Raw genomic sequence first — 19543 nt, 5'->3', positions numbered from 1 at the left:
TGTCTTTAAGTCTCGTTCAACCAGACGATCGGCTGTCTCTGTAAATCACCGACGAGCAGAGACATACGGAGACAGCCAAGCGTCTGGTTGATCTCCCTGTCGTTATTTTTCCGGAACAAAAACGTATCCGGTTTTATGCATATTTCAAATGTAGAATATCCGATTTTTGTTGGTACAACATGCCTGCAAAATCGAAATCAAATCGTGTCGAGTTTCACGAATGTGTTAAGTGTCATTGTATTGTTCATAGTAAAGATTTAAGTACACACGTTAGCGAATGTTCTGGTGTTGAAAATCACACACTATCGCATGCATATGTTAAGGATGCAGTGTTTCATGGTGTTGTTTCTGTCGCCACAGGTAAGTAGCAATCTTATCCTGTGTAGCAACTATCATTCATATGTGTAGACAGTAAATGATTATGATCCAATTTTTGATGATTTCCTGTGATTGCTCTGTTTGTATCTTTATAACATCAACAGTAGAACCATCGGTTCCGAAAGCCACCAAAAAGGATGTGGTCCTTGTCCATCCCTCTGTGATGAGTTTATGTGGACTCTCCATTGGTCAAGAATGTATCATTCAGGAGACACATGTCGGGTAAGTGTTGTATGGAATGAATATTGAGGAAGAATAAATGCACAACAATATATTATTATTAATATAATGATAATTACATACCTGTTAACCCTCCCACATTGCGCGGGAGACTCCCGCAAAACGACCCAAAAATCTAAGATCTCCCGCATCCAATCTATCTCCCGCGCGGGAGACAAATTTCTCCCGCAATCATATCTGTCTTCCCCATACCCCCCCCCCCCCCAATTCTGAATCTTTACATGCAAATTCCAACAACCACTACGGGTTTTTCTCTTATTTTGAGTTCAAAAAGCTGCTGTGTAGCTTGAATATATCAAAATCCATACAAGTACTGTCTATCGTGATCATAGTATAACATGTTATAGCCCAGTTTACGTTTTACGATTACTTCCGGTTTTGACTTAAATCAGTTACGTATTTAGTTATGCATCTAGGCCTTATAAAAAAATAAGTGAAAGCTTAAAACATCTTGATTTTACTCTGTAACACCAAAGAAAACAATAACAGCCAGTGGTGTCACTTAACAGGTGCACAGGTAAAGCACCCAAGCCACGTGCAGTGAGTCGTGACTAATTCTGTCTGGCCAGCACGGTCGGTAAAAATCAAAGTAGTTTGGAACACTGAGTGTTTATACAAGCTACTAATAAAGTGAAGCTCGAGGAAAAAGTGTAAAATCATTTCACAAGAGTCTTTAAAGTTTATAGTACCGATACTATGAATTACAGGGATGCTATATAGACATTACAACAGAGGTGACCATTTTTAAATGATACTGGAGAAATACATGTTGTTTTGTGAATTAAAAATCTATCCTATATATAAGGCAAAAAATAATTTTAATGAATATTATTTTCTGGTATTTTCTTGACTGGGTTTCACTGAAAATTCAAAATAAGCAAAATAAATTTTCTGTGTTTACCCTAGATTTCAGCATGCAGTGATGGTTCAATACTGAACAATATTAAGACTTCATATAAAAAGTGGCACTATTGACTTCTTGTATTGTACCGTGCAAAGAAAATAATAGTTTTCTGAACATGTAGTCAGCAACACAAGTTGTAATTGCACTGGTAATCATAGAAATAATAAAATTTAGAATGATTGCAAATGCATTACCGTATTTTCCCGACGATAAGTCGGTATTTTTTTTCTCTGAAGCAGAGCACTCGACTTATCGTCTTGATCGACTTGTCTAAGGCTTGAAGTCAGAAAATTGTGAAAAAAAATATTAAAAATCTTGGTTTTAATCATCTTGAGCTGGCTGTGTTATTGAAAATTACGTTGTTGAATTCAATGTTCATCTTTAATTATTATCATTTTCACTCATCTGTTAACACAAGAATACATATTAATAACAGTTATTGAACAATGGTGTTTTTTTTAATCAATTAAAAGTTTTACCGTTCTGTTTTTATAAACACATCGTCACATGATTCCATATACCACTATAGTGGGAAGATAATATTGCGCAGTAAAATTGAAACCAAACTTGGATGGAAAAAAATATTGCAGTAGGTCCGGGGAATGTTTTAAAGTTTTATTATTTTATTAGTAAAGAGTTGTTAGTGGAAAGTATAAATAAGAAATATTTTATGGTCAAAATCAATCTTAAAATACGTAATCGGCAATTATCGACTCTATTGTTTATACGGTAGACTGATCCCGGTTGTGTTAATAATCTTGCTAAGGCTGACATCTATACGGCAATTTCACTCACTGTGTACATAAAGAGTACCGTTATAAGAGTGATTATAGTTCATTAATTAATTATTGTCCAATTCTTTGATTATTGTTTAATAAAAAATTTAGGAAACGTATGTATGTCGTATATCGTCATTATCAAGTCGTACAAATGATCGATCTATTCTAACAGTGTCTCTTTAAAATAATAGCGTGTAATTGTATTACTGGATACAAAGTAAACAAGTTTCATCGAATCATAGTAATTGCTATTCTTCTGCACTTGAGATCCCCCTTTGAAGTCCGACACGAGACAGGTGCATGCCTCTGACACCGGAAATTGTTAAACAAACATTGACCACGCGCCGAGTCAACAGGTGGCTGGTTACGTAATGGCGAATACACTGGCGATGGTCAGAGTGGGTGATTATTTTAATGCATGGGAATAACATATTTCTGTCAAAGTAAGTTTAATTTTGCATAACACGCGATATCGGGAATTGTTTACAATGCAAGCGACTTTGTAGATGTTGTCGGTATTTGAAAATATGATGCAAAAGTATAAAGAGTAATTGTTTAAATGTTAATCATTAATAATAATTGGTAGCAATATCGGGGACATCGTTTCATCATACACTGATAATGTTACTGCAGTTTTATACACCATTTTGAAGTGATAAGTTCGACGTGTCGTCTGAATCGACGTGTCGTAGGATTTTGTTAAAATTTTGGCTAAAAATGAGCAATTCGACGAGTCGTCCGCATCGACGAGTCGTCGGGAAAATACGGTAATTACAATGGTAAAATAAGGTATCTAACAGTATTTTTCATATACCGGTATATTTGCATTTCACGTGAAAAAACGTCGTTTACGCAAAATCTCCCCCTTAGCCAAGTTGGTAAGGGGGAGATTCTCCCACATAGCAGCTTTGAAAGGTTAACAGGTATGTAATTAAAAATAATATTATCTGAAATACATGTATGCTTTGTATTTCGATAGTGTAGAGACTATTAGCAATGAAAATAACACTGCTTTGATTTTGAACTAACACATTTTTATAAAGGCATATTGTTATTTATGAATGTCAAACCTACTGTAAGGTATAAAGTATATTTTCAACACACAAGATATATTTAATTTGAAGAATTGCTTGGCCTTCGCCCAGTTCTCCCTCTTCACAAGTCGCTTTGACACAAGACTTGATGACTTTACTCCTCCTTGGTTCAGGGGATCATGTGACTGTACAATCCCTTACACAGTGTCCTGTCCGGGCAGCAGAGGCAAGGCTCAAACCAAAGTAAGTAAATGCTGTTGGGTTTACTGAAATCAGGGACCTTAATGCAGGGCAAGTGAAATGTCATATCTGGAAAGATAGTTTTCATGATAAACTTGCCCAAACTGAAAGTAAATAAATTTCAGGCTTATAGCCAGCAACACTTTTTGTGTTCATTAAAATAAATCATTATCAATAAACATCCATCTATCAGAACCTGCATGAGGTTGATACATTTAATTTATTCAATCTCTGGGACTCATCAATCGTGGCACAGTTGTTTGTATAATATTAGAAGTAATCCAGAAAGACATCAAATTTTAAGAATGGCTTTAAAAACAATGTATATTTTAACAAATTGATAAACAAGTGCAAGTTGTGATTACTTTTAAGCAGTTGATCAGTCTGCTTTCAACATAAAAATTATTGGACCAGCCGCAACACGACTCTGACATGAAAAAGTTGCCCTTTGCTATATAGAAATATACTAATATATTTAGTGAAGGATACAAACAAACCAGTAGTGGTTGACTAACAATCAGGGCTTTAACAGGCAACATGTGATGAGTAAGGGATTTTAAAAGAAATGTTGTCCTCATCAATGGGTCTTAGGCACCATTATTGCCCAAATGTCAAATTGGACATATCTTACCTTTCTATTATTAAATTTTTTTTAAATTTTTTTCAGAGATTGGAAACAATTCTATGAAGAAGAAGATTTTATCAATTACCTTCAAAAATCTCTTTGTAAGTAAAAGCATTTTTTTTTAAAGAAGCATACTGATTAAATAAAAACCAAATAGTCATAAACAAAGTAAAGAAATCAAATTATGCTACAAAGACTTCAAACATGGTACAAAAATCATGTACATGATTGTGCGTATTATAATATATTCAAAGTGTAGCATTCCATTAAAGATCGATTTTAATTTTCAAATTGATTTTGATTTGTCAATTTAGATTGTAAGTGCTTGAGACTGGAAAGTGAGGTATGTTTGACCTACTTTGGGCAGATATGTCAAATGAAGGTCATCCAGCTAACAGTGCAGACAGAGGATGCTGTTCTTTGTGATCTAAGTACAGACAATATCACTAGCCTGACCCAGGGGGTGGACCAACTAAACCTGTCAGATATGAATGAATCCTCTGTTTCAAATGAACTTGACAGTCGAGACTTTTGTGAACATTTGAGCTCAACCCCAAACAGAGAGAGGCTAAAATCTCCCAAAGAGACTCCAGGAAAGGAATCCAGTTCCGTAGCAACAATAACCTCCCCCCAAAGGGGCGACGATCTGTTAAACAGTTCACTGTTCCAAACACCTGTCAAGCAGCGACCATGCCAAAACACTTGGGATTTTTACAGAATTTGTTCTACAACCAAGTGCTTTGTGGTGAGGGAGACAGAGGAGGCAGCTAAAGAACAGAGGAAATCTGGAGTGACCTTCCAGGACATCGGGGGGATGTCAGCACAGATAGCTGCCATCAGAGAGACTGTGATGCTTCCTCTAAAGTCTCCCCATCTCTTCAGTTCTTCTGGTTAGTTATCTGTTTTTTAGCTCACCTGAGCCAAAGGCTCAAGTGAGCTTTTCTGATCACAATTTGTCCGTTGTCTGTCGTTGTCGTCGTAGTCGTTGTCGTCGTCGTTAACTTTTCACATTTTCATCTTCTTCTCAAGAACCACAGGGCAGATTTCAACTAAATTTGGCACAAAGCACCACTAGGTGAAGGGGATTCAAGTTTGTTCAAATGAAGGGCCACGCCCTCTTTAAAGGGGAGATAATTGAGAATTATTGAAAATTTGTTGGTATTTTTCAAAAATCTTCTTCTCAAAAACTATTTGGCCTGAAAAGCTAAAACTTGTGTGGAGGCATCCTCAGGTAGTGTAGATTCAAGTTTGTTCAAATCATGGTCCCCGGGGGTAGGGAGGGGCCACAAGAAAGGGATCAAGTTTTACATAGGAATATATAGAGAAAATCTTTAAAAATCTTCTTCTCAAAAACTATTAGGCCAGAAAAGCTCAAATTTAAATGGAAGCATCCTCAGGAAGTGTAGATTCAAAATTGTTCAAATCATGGTCCCTGGGGGTAGGGTGAGGCCACAGTGGGGTGATGAATTTTTATAAGGAATATATAGAGAAAATCTTTAAAAATCTTCTTCTCAAAAACTATTGGGCCAGAAAAGCTCAAATTAAAATGGGAGCATCCACAGGTAGTGTAGATTCAAATTTGTTCAAATCATGGTCCCCGGGGGTAGGGTGGGGCCACAATTGGGGGATTAAGTTTTACATAGGAATATATAAAGAAATCTTTAAAAATCTTCTCCTCAAAAACTATTAGGCCAGGAAAGCTCAAATTTGAGTGGAAGCATCCTCAGATAGTGTAGATTCAAGTTCGTTCAAATCATGGCCCCCGGGGGTAGGTGGGGCCACAATAGGGGGATGAATTTTTACATAGCAATATATAGAGAAAATCTTTAAAAATCTTCTTCTCAAAAACTATTAGGCCAGAAAAGCTCAAATTATAATGGAATCATCTTCAGGTAGTGTAGATTCAAGCTCATTCAAATCATGGTGCCCGGGGGTATGGTGGGGCCACAATGGGGGGATCAAGTTTTACATTGGAATATATAGAGAAAATCTTTAAAAATCTTCTTCTCAAAAACAATTAGGCCAGAAAAGATCAAATTAAAATGGAAGCATCCTCAGGTAGTGTAGATTCAAGTTTGTTCAAATCATAGTCCCTTGGGGTAGGGCGGGGCCACAACGGGGGGATCAAGTTTTACATAGGAATATATAGAGAAAATCTTCTTCTCAAAAACTATTAGGCCAGAAAGCTCAAATTTGAATGGAAGCATCATCAGGTAGTGTAGATTCAAGTTTGTTCAAATCATGGTCCCTGGGGGTAAGGTGGGGCCACAATTGGGGGATCAAGTTTTACATAGGAATATATAGAGAAAATCTTTAAAAATCTTCTTCTCAAAAACTATATGACCAAGATAGCTCAAATTGGCGGGTAACCATCCTCAGATAATGTAGATTCAAGTTTATTCAAATCATGGTCCCTGAGGGTAGGGCAGGGCCACAATGGGGGATATATTTTTATACATAGAGAAAATCTCTAAAAAAATCTTCTTCTCAAAACTATTAGGCCAGGAAAGCCCAAATCTGAGTGGAAGCATTTCCAAATCGTATAGATTCAAGTTTGTTAAAATAATAGTCCAGTGGTATGGTGAGGCCACAGTGGGGGATGAATTTTTACATAGGTATATATAGAGAAAATCTTTAAAAATCTTCTTTTTAAAGACCATTTGGCCAGAAAAGCTTTAACTTGTGTAGAGGCATCCTCGGGTATTGTAAATTCAAAATCAGAGTCCCTAGTGGTAGGGCGGGGCCGTGATGGCAGTTTGAATTTTTACATATATAGAGAAAATCGTTAAAAATATTCTGGGAAAGTTTTTCGGTCCAAAACTTAGTACTTAGTGTGAAAGCACAGGTTATGCAGATATAAGTTTGGTGAAACCATGATACCCTAGAGAAAAGTGGGGCAACAAAATGGGGGGGGGGGGGGGGGGGGTATATAGGAAAAGAGAAAAATCATCTTACAGGTACAACAAGAAAAGGGGCTTGGTATTTACCAAAAGAAAGAGGTGGATAAAAATTGGCAGATTTTCAATTTTTTTAAGCAAGATCTACTGTACTTAGTTGTCAAGATATTTTGATACTGTAATGCTAATTTGATCAGAATTAAGGCAATTGTTGCTCAGGTGAGCGATGTGGCCCCTGGGCCTCTTGTTTATAGTTAAGATCAGAGTTGAAAAGAAAATTTAATATTTAAAAAAAGTAAATATTCCATCTATAATAGGTTGAATTTATTGTTTGCATTTGTATTTTTATGTACCAATATATAGACTTGTATTGACTAATGCAAGCAAATATATATGCAGTTTTTGATTGCAAATATCAAGCCTATATCTAATTTAGATTTTACAAACTATATCTAATTTTAGGAAGTTTCATAAAAAAAAATCAAATATATTCACCTATTTACAAGGAGACTATTATTTAAGAGGGTATCTGTATAAAATTTAGACTTGCACAAAAAATAACTTGAATAACAAAATGTTATCAATTAAAAATCCAAGTTTAATAAAAAATTAGAATCTCTGTGAAATTTTTTATATATTTTAATATTTAAAAAGAGCATGTTACTTTACTGAAAACTGTCATACTACATCCCATTTAATGAAAGAAAAAAATCTTACTATAATGATGAATACATTTCTCAAATTATGAAAAGGTGAAAAAACAAATTTGATGGGATTTGTAATTCAATTTGTACTTGTATGTGCACCATGGACATTTCATGCAGGCATTACCTGGCAATTACATGGACGGCTTCCTTGTACTAATAATTTGCTCTATTGACTGTTTGTCATTTATGAATACGTATAACATTGCGATAAGAGTTCCATTGTGTTTCAGGTCTCCCGTTTCCGCGTGGCATTCTCTTGTTTGGCCCAAGTGGGACAGGAAAATCCATGCTTATTCAGGCGATGTGCAATGAAATGAACATACACACTGCGACTGTGTCTACCACGAACATCATCAGCAAGTAGGTCAATGAGTTCTGTCCACTTGCTCTTATTGGGAAAAATAAGAACATCTGACTTTGTAAGAAATGTAATCACCAACCTTTTTCTATTTTTTTTCTAAATGTTTCAGTGAAGTTGTTGGAAAAAACATTTTCCCACACAAAACTAAATTAAAGATATTGCATACCTCTTTTAAAGATTTGATTTGTGGAAATAGCCTGGAATTTGCTCTAGGGTTAGAAGTTAGTCAGATGGGGCTCAAAATACGTAACTGATGGTGTGTTGCTCTGGGACCAGTTAATTCTTTTAGATCTTTTCAGTGCAATATGAAGCATGTTATTGAAACATGATTACTGCAAAAGCTTGCCCATCACTTGACACAATAAAACTTTTCAGGTTTTATGGAGAGTCTGAAGCAAGGTTAAGAAACATATTCAAAGAAGCAGAAGAAAGGTAAATATATGATATGACAGAGTTAGAATTCAGTTTTTAAATCTGACCAGGAAGGAACCATTCTATGAAGCTATTTTCCATTTTCAGAGCTCCAAGCATTATTGTCATGGATGACATCGACTCCATGTTTGCAAATCGTGACAAAACTCAAAACGAGGCTTTACGTCGCCTTGTTTCTACTCTGTTGACCTTGATGGATGGAATAGTTTCAGTAGGTTTAGTAGAGCAAAAAAATAAGTTTACCACCATTTTTACTGCATTTGTCACTACTGGTCAGTGTATACAAGATGCCACATATAACCTACTACAGTGTACCTGTTATTATTTTACAAAAATAAAATATTAGTACAATGGTCTTATCCATTGATATTATTTAGTATTTAACGTATTTTTTTTTTCTTGCGAGTTAATTTGAGCTCAGTTATATATGATGCACTAATCCTTCTGTAGGTTTAACACTTCCAACTCAAAAATACATAAAATTCAGTTTAAAGTTAAATTAATCAGTTGTAAAAGTTCGGGAAAATCCACATGTACTGTATTTAGATCAACCTTTCTGACCTTTTTAATGATTGGTCAAAACTTGTCAGACAGAATAGAGCATTTGTCTTTATTCATCTGACTCCATCTGACTTCATATCTGTCTTATGATTTTCATATTTACTTGATCTGATTTGTACATGATGTAAATAAGGCTTTAGGATATTAAGCTTTGTTATTTTTGTTCACATTTGAAGGATGATAAATATTGTTCATTGCTGAAGAAAAGATATCTGCTGGAGTACTTACTGAAATCTTTTTAGCAGATTACTGTATGTGATTTTACAGAAATCGAGCCCTGATAAATTTGTGATGGTTCTGGCTGCAACAGTTCGACCAGAATCTCTGGACCCTGCACTGCGTCGCCCTGGGCGATTAGACCGCGAGGTGGAAGTTGGAGTTCCTACAGCCAAAGAGAGGCTAGAAGTAAATATACTGAAATAACTATTGTAACAAGAGTTATTGTACTTTGCAAAAGTTTAGTATGTAAAAATACCATTTTGTGGAGGATGTAAAATTATTTATTTTGCTAATCATAATTGTTAGCTTGCATTGATATTTCTTTTCAAAATTGCATGTATCATATATATTAGAATACTATATTTTTATTTTTCTCTCAATTATTCACATTGAACTTTATTATTTTTGTTCTTCTTTTTTTTAAGATTTTAGAGAAATTATTAAGTAATATACCGAACAGTTTGGGAGAAGATGATAGAAAGCAAATTGCGGACACAACACATGGATATGTTGGAGCAGATATTTTGTGTCTATGCCAACAAGGTACGTCATGTCTGGCAGAATATGACCAAAATTATAGGGGAATGAAACAATTGTTTGTTTGCCATAATTTTTGTTTGTAAAATATTACAGCCAATATTAATGCTATAAAAAGAGAAATTGAAGATGTTGGAAAAGGCACCAAAATTAAACTTTGTGATGTTACTGCTGCCATGACTACCATTCAGCCCAGTGCTATGAGAGAAATACAGCTAGAAATTCCAAAGGTATCTAAATATCTCTGCAAAATCATTTGAATTTGTAATAAGAAAAAGAATTAATATTTCCTTTTCTAATGCATTGAAAATTAACAGTTAAATACAGGTACTCTTGCGCAGATCTAGAAAGGGGGGGGGGGGCAGCGTTCAGACCCCCCCCCCCCCCCCTTCCCCTTGAAAAAATTTCAATTTCTGTCAGTTTTGATTGCATGCTCACATAGTCATACTAGAAAGTTCTGTCACAGAGATTTTCACTAAATGTTTATGTGTAGGTTCACTGGTCAGACATTGGAGGTCAGGAGGAGGTCAAACTGAAATTAAAACAGGCCGTTGAATGGCCCCTCAGACACCCAGAGGCCTTCAGCAGGATGGGAATCACCCCACCTCGGGGAATTCTCATGTATGGCCCTCCAGGTTGCTCCAAGACTATGATTGCCAAGGCTCTTGCCACTGAGAGTGGTTTGAATTTCCTGGCAGTAAAGGTAGAGAGTGTGTGAGAGTGACGTTTGAATTTATGCTATGATGTTTAAAGGGGCATGGTCATGATTTTGGTCAAATTCTGTTTTTATTATTTTCAATGCTTTAGGAATGTATTTCCAATGATGAAATGAAATTTGAGAGTCAGTTTAATAGTTATATGCAAGATACAGGGCTCACAATTTTATGTCATGTAAACAAGGCTAGTGCCCTGTTTTTATTTACATTCTGATAGGTTCAGTATACCTGTAAAAAATCTTTTTCAAGCTGATTCATCTATATTCTTATTCATTTTAAGCATAAATAAACAGTTCCTAACGTTCAACACATTCATTTAAGTCCAATTCTTTGTAAGAATCAAAATTCGCAGATCACAGATTTTCTTCATACTTGACAATTTGATAAACTTTGGTGAGTAAGAAAGCCTAACACCATTTGTTTGTTGCTATGTGGTCCCGTTGCCATGGTAACTGATGGTAAAGATGTAAAAATGGCATTTTAATGCTTATTTAAGAACATATTGTGAGTAATGTGCAGAACTTGGGGATTCCAGGGTAGAATATATTATTAAAAATAGTTGTCATTTTTCAAAGGGAAGAAAAAAATTCATGGAGAAACGCATATTTTTACAGCGTTTCCATGGTTACTAAACAGAAATTTTAAAATCTGTTTTCTTCATTCAATTTGAATAAAAAGTGCAAATCTTGGTTTTGGTTAACACTATAATGATTGAGCAATTAAGAATTTAAATATGGAAATTGAGAACCATTGCTATGGTAACAAGCTTAAAAATAAGGAAAAATTATAATATTTTTTGGCATCTTTGAATGGATATTATTTACTTATAATGAATAAATATTTGAAATCAAATGGTGAGAAAAAATAAAGTATGTCCTAAATTTTAACGACACTTGAAAAAAATCTGAAATTTTCTAAAAATAACTGCCGCAGCTATGGACTTTTCAAAAAGTAAGAATTTCTGTGAGATTTTTTATGCAACTTAATTTTCAATAGCAACAACACTTCTCTGTTACATAACATAGCTTTTTGTGGTATATATTGAAAAATTAGATATATTTTTACAAGTTCCAACTAAAAAAATTACAAAAAAAATTCTAAAATCGGGAATAAAAGCATATAAAAATCATCTTAAATTTCTCAATTTTTCCTATTTTTTGAGCTTGTTGCCATAGCAACGGATGTCAATTTTCATAATAAAATATATACATGTATAGCATTGATATTGATATGGATGTAAAAATTTAACAGTTTCCCATTTCAGCTTTTTAAAAAACCGCAAAAAAATGATTTCAAAAATTTGTAACGGTTTCCATGGTAACATTTTAAAAGTATTGGTTTTCCATCAATTTTTTAAAATAATTAAAAAAACAGTACAAGGCTGTTATATGTCTTTGATAGTTTACATTAGTGGGCAAAACCTTCCAATATGGCCTCAAATTAGGTAAGTTTTGCTATTTTTCCATCTTTAGCCTCAATTACTATGGCAACGGTTACCTCTAGCAACCAACTTTTAGTGGTTTTTTGCGTTTTAAACCTAGGTGTGTCCATGTATGAAATATAAGGAAAATTGCGTGGCCAGACCATTTTATAAATCTTTGATTCTTACATAGAATTGATCTTAAGGTCTAAAACTGGAATTCTCACTTCAACATTAAAAAGTAAATAAAAGCTTTGTTTACATAGCAAAGATTTGTATTAGAAAGCTCCGTAACTCGCTTAAAACTCAATGAATAACACTCAAATTTTGGTTGCCTATTAAAAATGCATTACTGAAGCACTGTAAACATTAAAATCGGAAAATTTATTTTTGACTAAAATCGTGACCATGCCCCTTTAAGTTCTAATAGCTTTCAAATGCATGGTAAAGCTGTTGCATTTTTAGATCAAATGCCTATTAAAGTACAGTGTAGCTAACTACATCAAGGCTTTTACATTTCATGACACTATGTCACAAGATGATGATTCAAATGTTTTGTTCAATTGTTTGTATTAATCGCTTTGGGTTGTATATCATCATAGCTCAGTGGTTAAAGTACCATAGATCTGCCTGGGATATTTTTCATATTTGCTTAATCATTTTAAGAAATCATTTTGCTTTCATCCAAAATTGCATTTTTTTTCACCTATTTGAATTGAATCTTTCTTATTCATCATGCTATCTTTCACAATCAAGTAACTTTCTGCTGAGAAACCTATTCAAGATGTAGTGAGCCACCTTAAGCTTTCCAATTATTTGACATAATTGTCGAGTATATATTTCACCTTTACTCAACTACTTAAATATCTTTGAAGAAATGAAAGTAACTGACAGCATCAAAATCACATTAAACCACATAGTTGTTTCCTGACTGTTAGTAGTTGTTTTTATTAAGTGAAAAGTGCACCCCAGTTAAAGAATTCTTGCTTGAATCTTAATCCATGTAGGAAATTCATCTTGTTAATGTAATGCTGTAATTTACTGAAAAAATTATGTAAATTAATGTAAAAGATATGTTTGCAATTCATCAATCAAATGAAATTTCATACCAGATGATTGTCAATGGATATATAGTGAATATTGATGTCATGTCAACCAACATATTTTTAGCTGGGAAAACATTTTATTGATTGCATAAGATTATACATGTATATTTGGTTTTGAGATAAGATTTTTAATTCTTGAATTTAAATATACACATTGTAAAATTTAAGCATGTGAATTTTTTCTTTTTGTCTATGTACATATGCATTTATATTGTAAAATGGGGAGGGGGGGGGGGGTTATAAGAGGGTGGCTGTTGTTGCTATATCAGCTGATTCTTTCTGACCTTGCAGTGAAAGTTTAGTTGTCACACCAGATGTGACATTCAGCATGCCCTCTCATTGAACCTGAAATATAGGTTGAATAAGAGATATATTCATACAGGGCATATCAGTTGTTGAGTGATTGTTACTGAGATTCGTGACTAATTTTTATGAATGCTAGCACTGATATCTCTGCCAACAGCATTTTCATCACTTTTTGTATGATTTTGTCAGGCAAGTAAATTGTTTGTCAGCTCTACAAAGCAAGGACCTTTAGAATTTTGATTTAGATTGAAAAAAAAAAATCTTTAGTTTTAATTTGATTGATATAATGTATTTGATTTGGAAAAATCATTTACCAGGAGCATATTATTTATCTATCTATTGAAACAACGTCAAACAAACTGTTACATTCAAGATGGATGATCCCAGTATTGTCAGCCACATGTTTGCTTAGAGAAACAAATTTATAAACTGTAGCTATTGGCATCAGAAGTGTTATTTACACAATGATTAAGTCATTCATCAAAATTTGTCATTGAATGCTTAACTCAGCAACCTATATGTATAATTAAGGTAACATTTACAACTTGTGTTGATATTTTATTTTAGGAAATTGCACCAAAATTACATGTTCTCTTGTTTACTTAGCTCTCTTATCATGAAATTCAAATTATTTTGCCCAACCAATTTTTTAAATGGTCAAGGTTCAATAAAAGTGAAATGAGTTTTTGAAGTCAATTGTTTCATGAATTATAAAAATCTTGTCATATATGAATGAAATAATGGGTAGCAAGTGTTACATCGTGTTACATCACAATGAAATTCTTAGTTATCTCCCTATAGCTGTAACCCTGATCTTAAGTTACATGTATACAATTAATCATATTCTGAAAAAAGATACATGTATATTTGAAAATATCTAAACAGATTTTGAAGCAAAATTAAATTGCAATTTCTTGAATAAAAAAGTATAATTATTTATATATATATATATATATATTAACATATACATGTATGAATATGATTTGTGAATTTCAGTGAATGTGTATATATAATGAACTTTTTAATTTATTGTTGTTAGGGCCCTGAGCTGTTTAGTAAATGGGTTGGTGAATCTGAGAGAGCTGTGAGGGAGGTATTTAGAAAAGCCAGAGCAGCAGCGCCATCTATTGTCTTTTTTGATGAAATTGATGCTTTGGCAATAGAAAGGGGCAGGTAATATGCATATCCTGGTCAATAAATGCTCAGGGATTATAGATATTTGATTAAGTTTTTGAATTTCTTATATTTTGATTTTGATTTAATATGTTTACATTGTATGTTGGTAAATAACATTAAAACATTTGCACATCCCAATTGAAAATCATTTTAAATGTGGATTCCTCTTGACTTATTGAAACTTAGTATAGATCTTTCCTTCAAATAAATAAGTCTGTATGCTCATTGTAAACTCTACTATTTTTGTGAAGAATGATACAATTGTAAGGCATTACAAGCACAACTCTCATTACAAATATGCAGGTTGTTCAGACTCTCACTGTTTCTGTAGCTCCTTATATTAGAGTATGCATTTTATCTTTATTTTTGCATGCACATCAGGAAAAAATTGACACAAGTGTTATGTTAACAGTATGTTTCTATTTTTTAAGCATGTGTTTTTGTTTCATTTCATTGATTAAGTTCTTCGGGGAGTAGCAGTGTCGGGGACAGAGTGCTGGCCCAGCTTCTGACAGAAATAGACGGGGTGCAGAGCCTGAGGGATGTCACAGTAGTGGCTGCCACTAATCGACCGGATATGATTGACAAGGTCAGGGGTCATCATTTTTGTGAAAGCAATAGTCCTGGTCCTGTTAACCTTTTTGTTGATATCTCAGAAAAGTGCATATAGAATTATAGTTACATTTTCCGAGTATTTTCTCTTTTATTTCTTATGAAAACAGATTGTGATTCATAGCCTTAAAGAAAATGACAGGGCTGAAATCTACATGAAAAGAATTACATAACCTGCTAGCATGGATTGTGTATTTTTCTGCAATGATCACTACCTTCATAGCTTTATGAATCACTAAAGAAAGCATTTTATTGTTTAAATATTATTCATGCAGCTATGAAGGTAGTGATAATTGCAGAAAAAATACATAACCCATGCTAGAGTGTTATGTAAATTTTTTCATGTAGATTTCAGCCCTCATTGATTTAATAACTTTTTGTGGTAGATCTACTGTACTTAATTGTGAAGATATTTGATACTATCATGCTCGTATTCAGAATTATGGCTATTGTCACTCAGGTGAGTGATGTGGCCCATGGGTCTCTTGTATTTGATATACTAGTAGCTGTATGCTATAATAGCATCTGTTACAAGTCTATGTGCAATAGCTGTATACAATCATGACCTATGCTACAAGTCTACAACTCTATTTTTTGTTATACTGGTAGCTGTACACTTTGCTTGCCTCTTTTACAACTCTATGTGTTATACATGTATTAGCTGTTTGTTCAGAGAATCTCTATTGTCTGTTTACTTTCAGGCTCTCATGCGCCCTGGGCGATTGGACCGGATTCTCTACGTCCCTCTCCCAGATCTGCCCACAAGGCGACAGATCTTCACAATTCATCTGAACAGGATGCCCACAGGAAGTACAGTGGATGTTGACAAACTAGTGACAGCCACAGGCAAATACTCGGGAGCTGAGGTAATATTCGCCCAGTAGAGGCATGATCAAAAATCCAAGCATTCACTAAAATTCTCTATCTCTCTTACAAAATGTTCACTAGCAGAAATTCTAGCTCTGTTGAACTTGCCTTTGGCCAATGCTTTATTTACAAGTCAGAACTACATGTATGTGAAAGGACCTATACTTCAGACATGTCCAGTGTTTTATGAAAGGGCCAATATTTAAAAAAAACTAGCTAATATTTTATGTAAAAAATTATTTGTGAAATTAATTACTGCTTTGGTGACTCTCAATACCCATCTCCTTTATTTTATGCATTTGATAAAGTAGATGAGAAATTGTGTTCATTTGGTTTTTTTTTGACATATTTATATAAACTATATAAACTGTATTTAAAATGTACTAAATTTAATTAAAACCCTGCTACCTAATGTACAAATAGTAAGGACACCTGGTCCATCTAAATTATGAAACTGTTGCCTTAATATAAGCAATAAGCTCGATAACTAAGCATCTCATTGTGAGGCCAGAGGTGCTGGCATATAGAAAGATTGATAGTCTCAATTATCACACAAATCATCATGATGCTACGGAGTATCTCATCCGGAACAAGTAATCCATTTCGTTTTCTCATCATGGGTCTTCAAGGATTATGATATTATTATTAGGCTAGTTTGTCTAGTTCATAACTTTGTGAAAAAGTCAAAAATTAAAATACTACATGCATTTTTAACTATTTAGGTTTCTGCTGTTTGCCACGAGGCAGCCATGTTTGCTCTTCAGGAGGATATCCTCAGTAAGAGAGTGGAGCAGAGACATTTTGATAAAGCTTTGACAGTTGTCTCCCCTCGTATCAGTGATCAGCTGATCCAGTTCTATCAGAATTACCACCTAACCAGTGGTCTACAGACAGTCTGAAAACCACGCCAGACTCAGTTACAAAGTATACATACAAAATATTCACAAAAATCATCCAACCAGTGGTCTAAAGTCTGAGAAAATCAAACCAGACTTTATGATAAAGGATCCACCAGACTACAAAGTATACACATGGAGTCACCTAACCAGTGGTCTACAGTGTGAAATCATGCTTGACACCTTAATGAAGCCTTTAACAAAAGTATCCCACAAAATCCCATTGCAAGTAGTCCACAGACAGTATGAATATCAGGTAATTATTGTTACACATACAACCCTTCAGTGAAAGATGAAAAAGTAACAATGATATTGTATAACATTGTATAATTACTGAATACCATTCCATCACCTCCTTTGACCATATACAGTGGTGTTCAGGTCAGGTGATGAGAACAGATACCAACTGACCACCGTGTAATAGACTGAAGTCATCAGTTGTTGGACCCTGTACGCACTGTGAATGAGGTCTGTTCACACACAGCACAGGAAACTGATGTCTAAACATGATATTGTATTCGGAGTGGAAATGGAAACAAATACTTACTCTAATTATTACATACACACTTTTGTTTTATTAAAACATCAGTCTGTATGTCTTTGAGGAATAAAAACATCATCAAATCCTTTTAAAGTTGTCATGTTGTGTTTTTGTTTGAGCTCTTCTCAAGGTCCTATCACAGAACGGCTCAAAAAAATAAAAACAGTCAAGTGAATTTTAACAGAAAATAATGAATTGCTCTGAAGGGAAAATCAGTTTTGGTGTATTCAGTGAAAAGAGTTGCATGGTAAAAATATTTTTGTTTCTGCATAGGCGTCAGCAAATATTGTGCCTAAATTTACCTTAAAAGTAATAATGACGTCGTAGGTACATAGGTATTCTATTCCCCGCCCCCGATTAGAAATTTCTTGATTATGGGAGATTTTACTTTTTTTGGTACATGTAGGTACGTTTTTTTGGGGGTAGGTTTTTGAAAATCCAATGCAAATAACTCTATTAATCATTGATAATCCTAATTGGACTCCACCCTACCAGCCATTAAAAAAAAGATCTTGCTGATGACATTTGACAGACTTATAATGTTAATTGTGACTTTGAAATGTAAACATTTGATAATGGAAAATAAAATTTTATTGCTTCAGGTGAAAACCATGTTAGTGGATTGTTTGTGACATTTCTTGAACTTGTAAAATACGCTGAGAATATTTGATCGGCAAAAACCCCTTGTATTTTTGCCTGAAGCAGTGGTGTATAGCAAGGACACCGTAGTTTACGAGAAAGTTGATGTATTTTAAGAATGTAGGTCAGAAAGATTTATTTTTATTTATAAGGTTTTTTTGATATGTAAATTGAGTTGCTTCAAATTCTTGACTGTAAAAATGGAATTTTATTTTAACGGGATAATTATAAACAAGTAATTACCTCTATCAGTGCTGAAATAGATCATAAAACCAGTCGCTTCAAATTGCATTGAAAAAATGTTTTGTGCTCAGAATTTAACTACATGTCCTTATGTCAGGGTGCATTTACAGTCAGAAGTTTGACACTGTACCAATACTTAAATGTAAGTGACATTGGTACATTGCAGATATAGGACTACTAGTATCTAACAAAATATTTAATATTCATTGACCACTGCATTTTCTTTCATGATTAAAAATGCCATTACTCAAGTGTTATAAAAAAAAAATGAAGGTTGCTATTTTCTGTTTACTTTGAAATTAATGAAATAACTATTCTTTTTACATTACAATTAAACAGACGATCGACTCACATACTCTGTACTAAGTAAGTGCGTGTTAACTTGCATGACACTTTAACTGCCAAACGATTTACCACGCAATCATTTTTCTTTTAAGTTTTATCAACCTTATAAACGTGATGAGGTTAAATGAAATAGATTAATATTTTGATAACTACTGCTGTCTAGAGGACCCCAGCCTGTTGATGCGTAAAGAGGGGTGATTCTCGTCTCTGTTCATTCATTTAACTTAACGCAATGAGTAATAATACATGTACTTTGTACTTTATCGTTCTCCAAACTGCACCTGCCAAATATGGATGAGGGAACGCCATTTAAAATCTATATATGAAGTAATTTATGTATTATTAACAGTTTTATCCAACACAGGTATTTAATATCTTTAATTATTTTTATGGTCTACCAGATACAGCATTTCAAAATTTTCTAGTCAAAATCCTCACTCCCTTTCAATCAGTGCCTACAAACGCTGTGTGGAACAGATGTGTCGCCCTTAGTAACAGGGACTATGGTGCATATTTTTTCTTCTAATTAATCGTTTAGAATGCCTACTACATGGACCTCCTTTGTTTTCACGAGGGTCACTAGTTGTCTCCCTTGGCTAGCGATGTGATGGATCTGCTGTTATCTGTTATGCATGTTCAATGCCGTGTTGTAAATTCTAAGAATTTACACCGAGAACCTGCATAAGATCCTCTTAACTTTTTATTTCGTATAAGAGTCGGGATGAAATAGATGATTAATTAAGGTGGAATTACAAACCTGGA

The 19543-nt window shown here is 34.0% G+C and overlaps 1 protein-coding gene across 1 annotated transcript; it reads left to right on the top strand.

The window, feature by feature from the left end:
• The first annotated feature begins 36 nt into the window (after positions 1 to 36).
• On the top strand, positions 37 to 17647 carry LOC128192933 (ribosome biogenesis protein SPATA5-like). The gene is made up of 16 exons (XM_052866022.1): positions 37 to 360; positions 483 to 600; positions 3426 to 3578; positions 4243 to 4301; positions 4515 to 5090; positions 8035 to 8164; positions 8541 to 8597; positions 8685 to 8808; positions 9426 to 9563; positions 9803 to 9920; positions 10011 to 10144; positions 10408 to 10617; positions 14502 to 14635; positions 15101 to 15227; positions 15952 to 16116; positions 16840 to 17647. Exons 1-16 carry the CDS (start codon positions 180 to 182, stop codon positions 17014 to 17016), a joined length of 2601 nt encoding a protein of 866 aa, XP_052721982.1. The 5' UTR covers positions 37 to 179; the 3' UTR covers positions 17017 to 17647.
• Positions 17648 to 19543: the final 1896 nt, after the last annotated feature.

Source organism: Crassostrea angulata, chromosome 7 (genome assembly GCF_025612915.1).
Source record: "Crassostrea angulata isolate pt1a10 chromosome 7, ASM2561291v2, whole genome shotgun sequence".
NCBI lineage: Eukaryota > Metazoa > Mollusca > Bivalvia > Ostreida > Ostreidae > Magallana > Magallana angulata.
Note: the sequence above shows the minus strand (reverse complement) of the source record. Positions and strands in the feature narration are given on the sequence as shown.